Here is a 16,541-nt window from a genome sequence, read left to right as displayed (position 1 = left end):
TTATTTTAAACAGGCCTGTTTAAAATAAATAAATTGCACTTGGAGCATACACAGTGTGCAGACCATTTTTTCAATAATTTACAGATTCAGACATAAAAAGCTCCTAAAAATTAAACTTCAACTAAAAGATTCATGTATTTTGAGCATTTCCGAAGGTATTTCTCTTCCATATGTTATGTTCCAGGTGGAGGTATTTCAGGGCAGCAGTTAACTACTGAATCAGCAGAAAATAAACTGGTTTAAACTGGTTTCAGGATTAAATTTGGATTTACTACAGTAGACACAGAAGTGGTCAACTTTAAACTTTAAACAGTGAATACATTTAGTCATCAATTAAAAAAAAAAAAAAATATATATATATATATATATATATATATATATACCTTAAGTTAAATCATTTAGTTGATTTTTGTTTTGTCTTCATGGACTTTAGAGTTAATATTCCTGTAGGTAATTGATGATATGATCCGAAGTGAGATTTAAAAATGTAGCGGAACAAAATGTTAACTGTCCTCCTCTGCCGGACCTTTATAGTGTTACACCAGGCGGAAGTGGTTTGTTTTTTAAACTCCGTTAGTAGTGTTGTTGTGTTTTTGTGTTTGTGGACTGAGCTGGAAGACGGTTGTGTCGTGTCGTCGTGTCCCAGATAAATATTAGAGCTGTTGAAGTAACAATGTCTTCAGCTGAGAGTTTGAGAGAGTTGATCATCGAGCGACTAACTGCTGCTGCTGAAGAAATATTCAGACTCTTTGAAAGAACTGTCGTCCAGTACGAGGAAGAGATCGATCGTCAGCGCAGACTGCTGGATATCACCTGGAAACCCGAGATAAAGTTACACAGAATAGGTGAGTAGAACTAGAATGGTCTAAATGAACTAACTAATGAATGGAAACACACAGTATGGAGAAGACACAGAGGAAAGACACTCAGCTACAAGACTGATAACATGCTAAGAGGCTAACTAGCACAGCTAACGCTACATGGATTTAAACTAGAACATATTTGCTCAGATGTGTTTTCCTGTCATCACATTAGTAACCTTTATGTTGTGTCTCTTTGTCCCTCCAGACCTCCCACAGCAACATGTCTGTACGGAGGAGGAGGTTCTCAGTGACCAGCAGCTCTGGAACCAGGAGAGGAACTCCAGTCTGGACCAGGAGGAACCAGAACCTCCACAGATGAAGGAGGACTGGGAGGAACCAGAACCTCCACAGATGAAAGAGGAACAGGAGGAACCAGAACCTCCACAGATGAAAGAGGACCAGGAGGAACCAGAACCTCCACAGATGAAAGAAGAACAGGAGGAACTCTGCAGCAGTCAGCAGGGAGAACATCTTGTTCTGAAGCAGGAGACTGATTCCTTGATGGAGACTCCTACTGATGAGGAAAGTGAGCACAGTGAACCAGAACCAAACAGTGACCAGCTCCTCTCTAACAACCCTCCTGTAGCTGAGAGCCCAGATCAGGAAGGAAGCAAACATGTAGACTCAGGATCAACTAGAAATGCAGAGCTGAATCCAAAGAAGAGACGTCACAGAGACACAACACACAGTAACAATGTAGACAACTCTCCCATGTCAGAGAGTCAGTGTGATACTGACACAGGTAGAAAGTCTGTAACATGTGACGTCTGTGGAAAAACCTTTAAGAACATGTCTATAATGAACAGACATTACAGAATCCACACTGGTGAGACACCTTATCATTGCAACACGTGTGGTAAAAGTTTCACGCAGAGGAATGGTTTGATTTTACACACCAGGGTTCACACAGGTGAGAGTATGCATTCTTGTCCAACATGTGGTAAAGTCTTCAGGCAACGTAGTAAATTAACCAGACACTTGAAGACTCACGCAGGTGAGAGACTCTACCTTTGTAAATTATGTGGGAAAAGATTTATTAACTGGTCATCAGTTAGACATCATATGGAAACCCACCCAGGCGAGAAGCTGTTCTCTTGCAAGACATGTGGGAAATGTTTCAGTCAAAATATTAATTTGATTAAACACATGAGGACTCACACAGGTGAGAAGCCGTACGGTTGTGACACATGTGGTAAAACCTTCACTGAAAGTAGTAATTTAACGAAGCACATGAGGACTCACACAGGTGAGAAGCCATACCCTTGCAAAGCATGTGGGAAACGTTTCAATCAAAGTGGTTCTTTGAATAAGCACATGAGGACTCACACAGGTGAGAAGCCATATCGTTGTGACACATGTGGTAAAACCTTCACTCAAAGCACTCATTTAACTTATCACACGAGGACTCACACAGGTGAGAAACTGTTGTCCTGAAACATCTGTGGGAAAAAAATCTCTGGGAAGCTGAGCTTGAAAAACACGTCAGAATTAGTAGGGAGTAAACGTTGTAGCAGACATCTGCTCTAATTCAGATGAGTTAAAACAAGATATATATATATATATATATTTTTTTTTTCCCCCAGACACATTCTGCAAAAACAAGCTGCTCATTTTAAGCATAAAAATATCCAATCTGGACATTAAACAGATGGAAGGAGACATCTCCCTCTGCCTGGGACGACCATCTAACTGACACTTGAGTTTACAACAGGATTTGGAGAGGACCACTTTACGACCACCTTTGTTCGTTAACCTAAAGGTTGTGCAGGAGCCACAGGACAAGGAGAAGATAAGACAACCAGACTGTGTTTTAATGGTGAGAACTGAAAGAACATGGCTAACACAACAACTCTTCCATATGAAAATGAAGTGCTCTGGATGATCTATGAAGTTCTTTGTGGTGTATCATCATTAGTACTGAAAACACTGCTCCCTGTCAACTGGAGTCTTTCTTTCTGAGCTTCTATCATTTGATGTTTCTATGTGTTTTTGATTTCATCAAATTTTTCTACTTTCCTACTTTAGAGGTGACACAGACCAAGAGGAGTTATTCTAAGAGTTGATTTTATAGTTCTCTGTGTCACCAGAGTTTTAAATATAAATGTTTTGAGTCCACAGTTGTGAAGTAAGTTGTTCACTGAAGTTATTTGAAATACGGATGTTTACTGCCATCTCGTGGCCAACGTCTGGAACTGCGGTACTGCATTTTAAATGGCTTGAATTGAGTGGTGTTTATGTGATTATAATAACTAATATAAAGTAGATATACAGTCATAAATACAATATAACGAGGGCATTTCAGTGCATCACTGCCATGCTAGAAAAAAACAAAAGAAACAAATAACAGATCAGTGTTAGTGAAAGTGAGTTAATACGTTTTAACATGAATACTGATCGATTTTCCCTTTTCTGGCGTGGTAGTGATTCATATGTATGTATATCTTTTACTATGACATAGAAGTGCTTTTATTCTGTGAATAAAATAGTGAAATACATCCGTTTCACTGTTATCAATTCTAACAGTTTCACCATTGATGGTATTTAAAGCATTAAAATGTATTCATTACCAGGTGTGTTGTGTTCATCTTAGTTATTTTCAACCCACAGTTTTCCATTGAGGGGACTGACTTTCTAACGGGGAATGACACTTAGCTTTATTGTGTGACACTGATTCCCATTAGACAGTCTCCAAATGAGCTTGACTGGAAGTTTCCAGCAGTTCCAGCAGCTTGTGCTGTTACTAGATCTACGCTCAAATTATGTCAGCTAATCAGAAGCTTCTAAAGCCTTGACATAATTTTCTGGAAATGTTTAAGCTGTTTAAAGGCACAGTCAACTGAATATATGGTATTAAGATATAGTAAAGAAGAAGTGAAATAATCTATCTGTACACAATTGATGGAAAAATGACTTGAGTCACAAAGGAAGCTTCCTCAGGACTCACCCACGTTTATATCGTGTGTTAGCAAATGAGTCTGGGAAGGAGTATCAGCAAACAAGGATTTACTAGACTCAATGAACTCTACCAGATCAGAACACTATAGATCAGAAAGATGAGCCAAGCAACCTGAGAGATTGTTCAAAATGTCCACTGACAAACCACAGTCCCTCACTTCAGCACTGGACAGCTCCTCTGAACCCTCTCTACTACCGTCTTTGAACTCGTGACATCCTCTGCAACTTCTGAAGAACACAAGTGACCAACACTAGAATCAGAAAAGAACGAAGCTGTCACTCACATCAACTTCCTCCTGGTCCAGTTTACGTGCAGATCAAGTAACAGCACAAGCTGCTGGAACTGCTGGAAACTTCTGGACAAAGACTTAATGCAACAGCACACCAATATCTTTCATGCCAAACCAGATCTTACAGTAGATCCATTATCAAAGGGTCAAACTCCCTCCAAAATGAAAGATCTTCACTGGGATTTTATGGTAGTTACCAACCAACGAGAAAACACCATCCATAACAAACGGAGCCAAGTCAGTGGACAACTCTTCAGACGCCACAGGTTTGTTGACCAAAGCTACTGGTTTTCCATGTGGCTTTTTCAGTAACAGGCCAACCTGCCACAATATGGCCCTTTTTTATTACAACAGTAGCACATTAAATTGTCCACTCCCTTCACGTCCTCCTTCACAGTCTGGACTTCAAGCTCAGAAGACCCAGAACTCCTGGCACCTTCATGACACCCGCCCACGACCACTGTGACCATCAAGAGGCTGAAAGGACGATCCACACAAACAGACCTGAGTGAGAACATCCTCATCAACCAAACCTGCAGCCTTAGAAACATCATTGACTTTCTGTTCATTTAAATGTGTTGACTCCCTCTCTGGTAGACAGCATACTGAGTGATCTAACACAAGCAGTATAATTAGGACTGTGGGTTGAAAATAATTAAGATGAACTCAACACACCTAGAATCAGACAGGTAAATGAATATGGCTTTTAAACACAGGACTCACTTTCACTGACAATGATCCGTTTTTTTCTGGCGTGGCAGCGATGCATTGAAATATCTTCGTTCTATTGTATTTATGAAATATTTGTCTGTGCAGTTACTTTTTATTTTTTACCGGAAGTTCATTTTCTACTCTCTCCTCTAACCACTGACTGTATATCTACTTTATACAGTCTATAGACTTTATAATGTCCTGTTAAATGTCAACTCAACATGAAGTAAACTGTCATTAAAACTGCACTAAGTGTTGCGATTTAAACAACAATGTTCATTTTTAATAATGACAATAATACCAATTTATTCATGTTGATTTGGACAGTTGTTAAGTTATTGTAATCACATAAAAACCGCTCGTTTCAAGTTATTTAAAATGCAGTACCGCAGTTCCAAACTTTGGCCACGAGATGGCAGTAAACATCCGTATTTCAAATAACTTCTGTGAACAACTTACTTCCCAACTGTGGACTCAAAACTTTTATATTTAAAACTCTGGTGACACAGAGAACTATAAAATCAACTCTTAGAATAACTCCTCTTGGTCTGTGTCACCTCTAAAGTTGGAAAGTAGAAAAATTTGATGAAATCAAAAACACATAGAAACATCAAATGATAGAAGCTCAGAAACAAAGAGAAGACTCCAGTTGACAGGGAGCAGTGTTTTCAGTACTAATGATGATACACCACAAAGAACTTCATAGGTCATCCAGAGTACTTCATTTTCATATCCTGTAAAAGTTTAGTTCTTTGCTTCTGGAAGATTCACCACATATCCACTGCACAGTTTACCAGCCTCAAATTGAATGTGCAGTCTGACACTGGTCAAAACCAGATTTCATAAACCAACCTCACACAGTCTGACATGCAGTAAAGTCACTGATACATTGTCAGTTTCTCTACATGGTACTACAGTCTCTGGAAGAGTTGTTTTGTTAGCCATGTTCTTTCAGTTCTCACCATTAAAACACAGTCTGGTTGTCTTATCTTCTCCTTGTCCTGTGGCTCCTGCACAACCTTTAGGTTAACGAACAAAGGTGGTGGTAAAGTGGTCCTCTCCAAATCCTGTTGTAAACTCAAGTGTCAGTTAGATGGTCGTCCCAGGCAGAGGGAGATGTCTCCTTCCATCTGTTTAATGTCCAGATTGGATATTTTTATGCTTAAGGCGAGTGGCTTGTTTTTGCCGTACATTGTGTCAGAAATAAAAACTTTATTTCAACTTATCTGAAAGAATGATTAGATCTGAATATCTGCTGTCAGATTCAAATCAAGACCATGAAAGCACACAGCAGCTTCATCTGAGCTGTCAATCAGCAGCAGCAGTCTCATCTGTGGGCTGCAGGGGCTGATGGGAGCTTTGAGGACCTGCTCGAAACCATGTGGCCTCGTCTGATCTCACAGCTCGTCCTTGTTGGGCCTCAGCTGCATCAGAGCTCCACTTCTCCCCAGGTTCACCAGAGGATACACCACTGCACAAAATGCTTTTCCTCCCAGCTGCTGCTCTGTGCTGTCTGTGTTCAGGTGAGTGTTTCCAACAAACTCCACCTTTAACAAACACTGTCTCACTAACCTTCATCTATCTGTCTGTGTGTCTACAGCGCTGGTTGCCATGGCAGCAGAACTGACCCAGGACCAGTTAACATTGACCAGGAGAGTTGGTCAAACAGTCTCCTTCAGATGTGGACGAATTGACCAGTGTCGTAGTGACTTCCCTTATGTATTCTGGTACCAGAAAAAAGAAACAGAAACATTCAAATGGATTACTGCCATTAATCTGAATAGTGGTGACATAGCTCCAGGTTCCAATCATCCTCACATAGATGATTTCTCAGCTGTCTGTAATCAGAACGTTTGTGAGTTGAAGATACAGAAAGTTAAAGTCGATCATTCAGCCACCTACTACTGCGGCTGTTCGAAGAGAGATCCCCACAGTGAGAAATGATGCGAGCAGCCTGAACAAAAACCAACAGATGAACAGATGTCAAACAGTGTTTGTGACAGGAAGAGAGCAGTAAACCACAGCCCAGGTTCACATATTTCACCTCCATCTCAGACAGAGTCCCAAACATACTGAGCTGAGGGAGATTCTTCTTTCCTGCTCTCACTATTTATTTGACATCAGATTTATTGATGTTGTTAGCAGATATTTCAACAGTTAGAAAACAGATGAAAACAAGACAGAGAAGAACAAAGAGCAGAAATACACAAAGAGATCTTCAAGGTACAGGTCCTCTCAGAAAAGTTTGACTCCAATGTTCAAGGCAGGCTGGGAACAATCAGTCCAGGAGAGAGCAGACCAGTGCAGGAGAAGAGTCTGCTTGGCTCTGGTAGAGTTTAGGTGTTAGGTGCTCTTGGCCTGAAAGAGTAGGGCCTCCATTCCACCATGCATCATATTTATTTTGTAGCCATCAGCATCACATTTATGTTCATCAAATACAATCATCACATACTCAGTAAATCACTTTCACTCTCATCTTCTATCACCTTTCTCAAACTCTCTATCTGTCCTGAGGATGTCTTCTTACTGTCCAGAGTCCCTCTGATCCAGATCTGTCCCCAGCCTCGTTCACCATCAGTCCTCTACTGTCTTCTGTCCACCCTGGTTATTCCAGACTCTTGGACAGTCTCTAACTCAATGCTGATTGCTGACACAAATAAAACAACCACATCTTCCTCCTCTTCCTCATCCTCTCCTTCCACACCCAGTCCAGAGGCCCCTGCTGTGTTTGTCCTTCATAGACTGCAAATGGTTAAACCTAGAATTGTAGAAATACTCTCACACCTCCCAAAAACAAAAGACCCAGAAATAAAGCTTCATTCAATAGTTCATGTTCCTCTTTCTAGCATCCATGCTAACTAAATCACAAAATGTCATCACACAGTCAAGAGGACGGGTGGTAGCGAAATTATATGTGGGCAAGATGGAATAAAGTCCAAATAATGTTCCTGAACATGAATAATTAAATATCCTCCAGAACACTCACAGTCTAGAATCACTTCAATCCCATTTGATAGTTTTTAGGTTTCTAAAGCCATATATTTAAAATGAGCAAATCACACTGATGCCTCAGGTTCTGGGTTCTTGTCCAGGTCAACTGGTTCCTTTCTGCATGTATTTTGCATGTTCTCCATGTGTCTGTGTGGGTTCTCTCCAGGTTCTCCAGCTTCCTCCCACCGTCCAAAGACATGCTGGTTAGGTTCATTGGTGATTCTAAATTGACCGTAGGTGTGAGTGTCTCTCTGTGTTAGCCCTGTGATAGACTGGAGACCTGTCTAGGGTGGACCCTACCTCTAGACCAATGACAGATGGGATAGACCCCAGCCCCCCATGACCCTTCACAGGATAAGAGGTTACAGAAGATGAATGAATGAATGAATGAATGTTTCCCTCCTTGTTCTTCTGCCCCTCCCCCTCCTCTCTCTGCTCTCAGGTACCATCAGTCTAATTGAGCTGCACCTGTGGAGCACAGCTGACCAATCATCCAGGGCTCCTGTATAAAAGGACGGTGTCTGCAGTGATCCTGGTGCTCTACTCTCTGCCTGCCTTTGTCATGTCTCTGTCTAAAAACACTAGGTTTTAGGGTTGGTGCCACCTCTGTAATTATTTTTGGTTAAGATCCGTTGTTGGAGATAAGAGAGTCATGTTTTGGTTTGCGTTGTGTTTTGAGTCCAGCATCAGATTAGGTTCAGTTTTATTGTCTGTTTTTCAGTTTATTTGTTTCAACCACCTCGCCCCACACTCCTCCACGACTGTGTTCCTGTCTTAGTAGTTTTCTGTTGATCAATAAAACTTTTTTCTTTTTGCTCACATCAACTCTGACTCCATCTTCTTCTGATTGTGGTGTTTATGTCTCCTTTCCACGTGACCATCTAAGGAGTCGTAACACCTTTACTGAAATAACACAAATAAATGAACTGGTTGGTGCCTCCACTTAGTAGAATATATTGACTCAGTCTAAATCCTACTAAGAATATATTGGAAGTGCATCTGTTTTAAATCCTCTCAAGTGACACAAACACTGAACTTTAAATGCAATATTAAAAATACACAGGAAATAAAACAAAGGTACTAAATTATATTTTCAGAATAGATATACCCCTAGACATATAAGAATAAAATCTTAAACACACATTCATTCATTCACATTCACTCTGCACTAAAGAGTGAGGAGCATGTTCTTTGATTTCTCCAGAGCTTTTAACGCCATTCAGTCATTTCTGATGAATGAGAAGCTGCTCAGATGGGTGTTAGCTCCTCCATGGTCTCCTGGTCCCAGTTTGTACTGCTGGGGGGGGGGGGGGGGGGGGGGTCCCTGTCTGATACTGTTGTCATCAGTGGAGGGCCGTGTATTTACCACCTAGACCTTCAATGACCTCCAACCTCATTAAAACACGTCTTAATACGATGGTTATGACTCCACTGCTATAGAAACCATTAACATCATACAGATACACAATAAAACAGGACGTAGCAGAGAATGTAGCTAACACAGAGAGACACTCACACCTACGGCCAATGTTAGAATCACCAATGAACCTAACCAGCATGTTTTTGGACGGTGGGAGGAAGCTGGAGTACCTGGAGAGAACCCATGTAGACACAGGGAGAACTTGCAAACTCCTTTGCAGTCCGTCTCATCCCAAACCATCTCCACTGACACAGGTGACTGTGGAGACCAGGTCATCTGGTGCAGCACTCCATCACTCTCCTTCTTCATCAAATAGCCCTTACACAGCCTGGAGGTGTGTTTGGGGAGCTGTTAACTTGTGATTTCTGAGGCTGGTGATTCAGATGAACTTATTCTCAGCAGCAGAGGTGACTCTTGGTCTTCCTTTCCTGGGACGGTCCTCATGTCAGCCAGTTTCTTCGTAGCAGTTGATGGTTTTTGCAGCTGCAGTTGGGGACACATTCAAAGTTTTTGTAATTTTCCAGACTGACTGACCTTCCGTTCTTAAAGTAATGATGGACTGTCGTTTCTCTCTACTCTGCTGATTGGTTCTTGCCATAATATGAATTCTAACAGTTGTCAAATAGAGCTGTCAGCTGTGTACCAACCTGACTGATGGTCCCAACCCCATTAAGAAGGCAAGACATTCCACAAGTGAACCCTGACAAGTCACAGCTGTGAAGTGAAAACCATTTCAGGTGACTACATCATGAAGCTCATTGAGAGAAGTCCAAGGGTTTGCAGCGCTGTCAACAAAGCAGAGGGTGACTACTCTGAGGAATGTTTCAGGAAACATTGACACTATAGTTAATGGGAGTAACCTGGTCTTCTAGGAGCCCACAAGGAGAAAGTCCAAGATGTGTGTCCTGGTCCTGTCCTTGACCATTAAACACAAACGTCTCTTAGTCACTTCTCCTATTGAAAAGTCTCCACATGGTGAAACAAACTCATTCTCTGTTCATTTAGCTAGTGTTAATGAAGCTGATCCTATGGGGACCAAGAATGTGTTAGAAAGGTTGATGTCAATCCATTATCCATCCTTTAGTCCAGATCCAGTCCATGAGGACTAAAGTAGTGGACTGAGCAACCACTGACATTAACATCAGAGCCATGCTGCTAGTGTGGCTAAAAGAAAAGAGAAGAAGAGACAGTCATGTTGATGTGAACATTAGAGAAACACATCATGGAGCTGAAATATGATCCTACTTCCTCATTTGGACTCGTTCACCTCAGCTGACTCTCTCAACGGCACACAGGTTATTGTATTAGTCTTTTTCACTGTGTGGCAGCGGCAACATCTACCCCATCGTTGGCTCTGGAACTAAACTGTATGTAACAGGTAAGAAGAAACATTTCTTTTAATTCAGTTGTTTTATTGTAGAAGCTGAAAATGTGTTTAAAGTCAGTTTGTGCTGCTTCAGCCTTTCCATGTTAGTTTTTTCCTCATTAGTAGAGAATTCATCCTGCAGCCATTGTTCCATAAGAAAAGCTCAATCATTTCTGAAAACATGTTGAAATCTGACTGAACAACTAAAGTTCTTCTTTATTTCTGTAAATATTAGTGACGTTCCAAACATTTAGGATTTGATCATCTCAGTAATTCTGTGACATGTGTTGTTGAAAACAAGATGATATTTGATGTTCAACTATTTCAGATTGTTTTGAAGTGTCTATCGATTGTATTGGATCATTTCTGAAAGTTAGAACCTTGTCAGATCTAATGGCTGTCAGTTATTATTTATCTGAGGGTAAATGTGTCTTTAATTGATAATGGATTCATAGAAAAAGAAAAAAACGTAATAAATAAAGAAGTAATAAAACATTAAATAAATACAAAGAATAGAAACTGAAATACAATAGAAATCCTACTTACGTATGTATGTATGTATATTGCACATGAAAGAATAAATGATATGCAAACATAAGTTCTTCCAAATATATTAAGGATATTCCAGTTTGTGTTGTGATTGTCCAGCATGTGTTTGGTCAACTGGGAGCAGGCTTGATTATACAACTGATGATTGATCAACCACTGGATCTGTTCTGATTGATTTTATATAGCATCAGTTATTTTGGAAACAGAAATGTACATGAAGATATATTATAATGTATACTGAAAGTGAACACCAATCAGCCATAACATTATGACCGGTGAAGTGGTTAGACGACTGGGTCAGAGCATCTCTTGAACAGCAGCTTTTGTGGGGTTTTCCTGGTCTGCAGTGATCAGTATCTATCAAAAGTGGTCCAAGGAAGGAGAAGAACCAGAGACAGGGTGGTCATGGGCAGCAAAGGATCATTGACCCTTGTGGTCCCATCCAACAGACGAGCTACTGTAGCTCAGACTGCTGAAAAGGTTAATGCTGGTTGAACTTTGTTCTGTATTGATGAGTAGTTTAGTGATCAGAGTCCATGTAGTTTCCAGGATCAGACTGAATGCAGAGCAGTGCTGGAAGCTGCTGTTGACTGTGTGAATGTGTTTGTGCTGTCAAACTTCAGATGAGGAGGTAGTGAAGCCTGTGGTGAGCGTGTATCCAGCAGCATCCGGAGCCCACCTGGAGGGGAAGAGCTCCCTGCTGTGTGTGGCCTCATCCATGTTTCCTCCTCTGGTCCAGTTCTCCTGGAAAAGACAGAAGAAGAACGGCCCTCTGGAGGAGCTGACCCCTGCTCAGGGAGAGCAGCTGGAGATCAGAGAGTCGGGACGCAGTGCCTCCATCAGGCTGGTTGCTGGAGATGATCCGAACAACTATATATATCGTTGCCACGTCAAGCACGAGGGGGGCACAGTGGAGGTCACAGTGGAGGATACAGTGAAGGCCACAGTAGAGCCCCAAAGCCAACCAGGTAATGAAGGCTTGGTGACTGTGTTCAGCAGTGATTCAGCTTCATGTGGAGACGCTGTCAAAGAGAGCAGAGGAGCAGAGGACTGACATTTCTCACTGCAGCTCCAAACATTTGACTCCTTTTCTGTTTCAGAGGTTCCAGCTCCAGCAGCCTCCAGTCCTCCAGAGAGAGAGCCAGCAGACCTCCCAGCTCTGCAGCAAGATCACTGTAAGATCACCTGCTGCCTCTCTGCATGGACAGCTCCAATGTCCAATGAGGACACTAGAACAACTTTACAGGATTAATCTGACACTTCCACTAATTCATATCTGTCTGTCTGTCTGTCTGTCTGTCTGTCTGTCTGTCAGTGTCCTTCCAGTCTCAGTGCAGGGTGAAGCTGCTCTGTCTGCTGTACACAGTGCTGATAGTGAAGAGTCTGGTGTACTGCTGTGGACTCTCTCTGCTGATGAGCCTCAGAAACAAGGGACCGTCCACCAACTCAACACATGCTGACTGACTGTTTTCTGCTGCTCTTTTCTCTCCATCAGATCTCAGCAGTTCATCTCATTCATCACTTTGATCAGTATTCACAAATGTTAGTCATGATGCTTTGGTTGTAATGTAGAGTCAGATAGATTTATCAGAGTTTCTTTATCAAATCTCTTAATTGTAACTTCTAAATATTACGCCAGTTAAAGAATTAACTTCCTTGTAGATGTTTCAACATTTAATACAACATGTGTTTGCTTTCTTTTTCTTTTTATTATAGAAATACAATGCAGTGTGTTCATCCATTTATTCAGTTCTATTAAAATACAACAACTATAAAATAATAATGGTGTTTTGTTTTTCTTCTTGTCTAAAGATTCATTATGTTGACACCCCAAAGTAATTTGATGATTGTTCCTAAGACATTTTAAATCAAAATGAACATCTAGTGTTTGTGGTTGTTCCACCAGGTTCAGTTCTGTGTCTTCAGATCATTTAGTTTGTGTATTAGTTCTCTAATATGAATGTGTCAGTGTGGAAGTCAAACTCTACGCTGACGACACTGTTGTTTACACAGATGAACAAAGAGCAGAGCTGATTTGAAGCTACGACTGTTAAAAACTATCATCCAGCGGTTTGATGAGTCAGTGCTGAAGTTTGAATGTTGATCAAATGAAGGATGTGTTTAATTAACAGTCATGAAATATTTTCATTAGCAGCAGGTCAGTGTGTCAGTGGAAATTCAACTGTTTGAGAGCTGAACACTGAAAGTTCATGGTCCTCTAACTGGACCTGTTAGTGGATAAATCCTAATCAGTCATTAATCACAGAGGTGACTGATCAATAAAATAACATTTAATTCATGTTCTTATTGTTTATTTCAAAGTGTAAAGTGCATCTTGAATCATCCAAACCTCTAAATACCCTGAACATGTTACAAGGACATGAGCTTCAGGTGGGTGATCGGACTCAGTTCAACTCCGTGTGGGTGGAGGGCTCAGAGGAAAAAAGGTTTACAGAAAACAAGAGAAAGGGAGGGGAGGTGATGAGTGTGTTCAGCAGCACATATGAATCTGTTCTCAGTGGTTTTTAGGACAGAAAACAAACTGCTGACAGCCAATCAGACTTCCTTCCTGCACCAGACGGTCTTTGTGGGTTTGTGCTCTGCAGCCTCCACACCGTTAGCTGTGGCTTTTCACTTTAATGACACAATGACAGTTTCAACGACCAGCTGCGGTTAAAGAACCTTTCCAGGAAGCACCTGTGTTCTTCATCTGAGACAGAGACACAAACCCATGAGATAAACAAGTCATGCTGTTGTTCTGAAGCAGGTGTCCATGTTGGTTCACCTCAAGTCTCATTATTTCACTGAGTTATAGTTGACAAAAAAAGTCTGAACGTCCCAATCAGTTCTAATCCACCATGAGTTCACCTCATTAACCACACTGACCCACATTTCTCATGGAAATTCTATTCCAGCTTCATTTTTTATCAGTGCAGCAGTCTGTGCTTCATTCACAGGGTTCATAGATGTCACATCCAGGAACTGGAAGCTGCTTAAGCTTCAACTTTATTTACTGACGTCCAACAGTTCCTAATATACGAGCTAAAGTATTTGACTTGTTTTGTTAAGACACATAAAAAGCAGTTTATCAAAGCCAGACTCTGGGACTGTGTCGGTTTCTTGTGTTTATTGAGTGTGTTCCAGTGAAAGAAAAGAGCAGCCTGGTGGAGTCTGCATTTATTAGAAAGAAACACAAGAGCTTAAGAAACAGCCTGCTGGAAACTGATGATGATTATTATACAAGTCACAGTTGAAAATGGAAATAAACTAGACTACTAGAGAATGAAGACGTCATAAGAGCAGATTTCCATGTGAATATATGCGTTTCTATTTCCAGGATGACAATCAAGACGTGAATGAAAAGATACAGATTATAAAGAAGCACATTACAACAACATTTGTGAATACTGATCAAATTGATGAATGAGATGAACTGATGAGATCTGATGGAGAGAAAAGAGCAGCAGAAAACAGTCAGTCAGCATGTGTGAAGTTGGTGGACGGTCCCTTGTTTCTGAGGCTCATCAGCAGAGAGAGTCCACAGCAGTACACCAGACTCTTCACTATCAGCACTGTGTACAGCAGACAGAGCAGCTTCACCCTGCACTGAGACTGGAAGGACACAGACAGACAGACAGACAGACAGACAGATATGAATTAGTGGAAGTGTAAGATTAATCCTGTAAAGTTGTTCTAGTGTCCTCATTGGACATTGGAGCTGTCCATGCAGAGAGGCAGCAGGTGATCTTACAGTGATCTTGCTGCAGAGCTGGGAGGTCTGCTGGCTCTCTCTCTGGAGGACAGGAGGCTGCTGGAGCTGGAACCTCTGAAACAGAAAAGGAGTCAAATGTTTGGAGCTGCAGTGAGAAATGTCAGTCCTCTGCTCCTCTGCTCTCTTTGACAGCGTCTCCACATGAAGCGGAATCACTGCTGAACACAGTCACCAAGCCTTCATTACCTTGTTGCGGTTGGGGCTCTACTGTGGCCTTCACTGTGTCCTCCACTGTGATCTCCGCTGTCCCCCCCCCGTGCTTGACGGAGCAGTGATATTTATACTTGTCCAGATCATCTCCATCCACCAGCCTGATGGAGGCGCTGCTTTCCGACTCTCTGAGCTCCAGCTGCTCTCCCTGAGCAGGGGTCAGCTCCTCCAGAGGGCCGTTCTTCTTCTGTCTTTTCCAGGAGAACTGGACCAGAGGAGGAAACATGGATGAGGCCAGACACAGCAGGGAGCTCTTCCCCTCCAGGTGGGCTCTGGATGCTGCTGGGTACACGCTCACCACAGGCTTCACTACCTCCTCATCTGAAGTTTGACAGCACACACACATTCACACAGTCAACAGCAGCTTCCAGCACTGCTCTGCATTCAGTCTGATCCTGGAAACTACATGGACTCTGATCACTAAACTACTCATCAATACAGAACAAAGTTCAACCAGCATTAACCTTTTCAGCAGTCTGAGCTGCAGTAGCTCGTCTGTTGGATGGGAGCACAAGGGTCAATGATCCTTTGCTGCCCATGACCACCCTGTCTCTGGTTCTTCTCCTTCCTTGGACCACTTTTGATAGATACTGATCACTGCAGACCAGGAAAACCCCACAAGAGCTGCAGTTCTGGAGATGCTCTGACCCAGTCGTCTAACCACTTCACCGGTCATAATGTTACGGCTGATAGGTGTACATATTCAGTATACATTATAATATATCTTCATGTAAATTTCTGTTTCCAAAATAACTGATGCTATATAAAATCAATCAGAACAGATCCAGTGGTTGATCAATCATCAGTTGTATAATCAAGCCTGCTCCTAGTAGACCAAACACACGCTGGACAATCACAACACAAACTGGAATATCCTTAATATATTTGGAAGAACTTATGTTTGCATATCATTTATTCTTTCATGTGCAATATACATACATACATATGTAAGTAGGATTTCTATTGTATTTCAGTTTCTTCGCTGCAAATTTCGCCACGGTGGGATAAATAAAGGACTATCTTATTTTATCTTCATCAAAAGACATTATTTGCTGGTGTTGAATTTGAATCCAACAACACGTTTCAAAGAAGTTGGGACAGAAACATGTCGACTATGTTTCATCACGTCGTCTTTTATGACCTCACAGCTGCTGTAGTTTAGAACGTGAAATATTTTACAGTCTGATTTAATATAAGATTTTAGCTGTTCCTTTATTTTATTTTATTTTATTTTATTTTGTTTTATTTTAAGAAAGGCCTTCCAGAATAAGACATCATCTGGATAGCAGCATTTGTTGCTCCAAAACCTCTACATACGGTTCAGCATTAATGGTGCGCTCACAAATGTGCAAGTTAATGAAGAGCAGCCTGAATTTAAATAAGCAACTATTCCTTTCAAAAGAAATATATATAT

At 41.4% G+C, this 16,541-nt stretch overlaps 1 protein-coding gene across 1 annotated transcript; it reads left to right on the top strand.

Annotated features, from left to right (window-relative positions):
• Window positions 1–1,178: 1,178 nt before the first annotated feature.
• Window positions 1,179–3,417, top strand: LOC311488924 (uncharacterized protein; the record flags this gene model as incomplete). The annotated part of the gene is made up of 1 exon (XM_084545792.1): window positions 1,179–3,417. One exon carries the CDS (start codon window positions 1,179–1,181, stop codon window positions 2,295–2,297), a length of 1,119 nt encoding a protein of 372 aa, XP_084401918.1. The 3' UTR covers window positions 2,298–3,417.
• Window positions 3,418–16,541: the final 13,124 nt, after the last annotated feature.

The sequence above is a fragment of the Chelon labrosus genome (assembly GCF_963514085.1).
Source record: "Chelon labrosus genome assembly, chromosome: 6".
Classification (NCBI taxonomy): domain Eukaryota; kingdom Metazoa; phylum Chordata; class Actinopteri; order Mugiliformes; family Mugilidae; genus Chelon; species Chelon labrosus.
The sequence above is the reverse complement of the archived record's forward strand: the minus strand, read 5'-3'. Positions and strand labels throughout refer to the sequence as shown.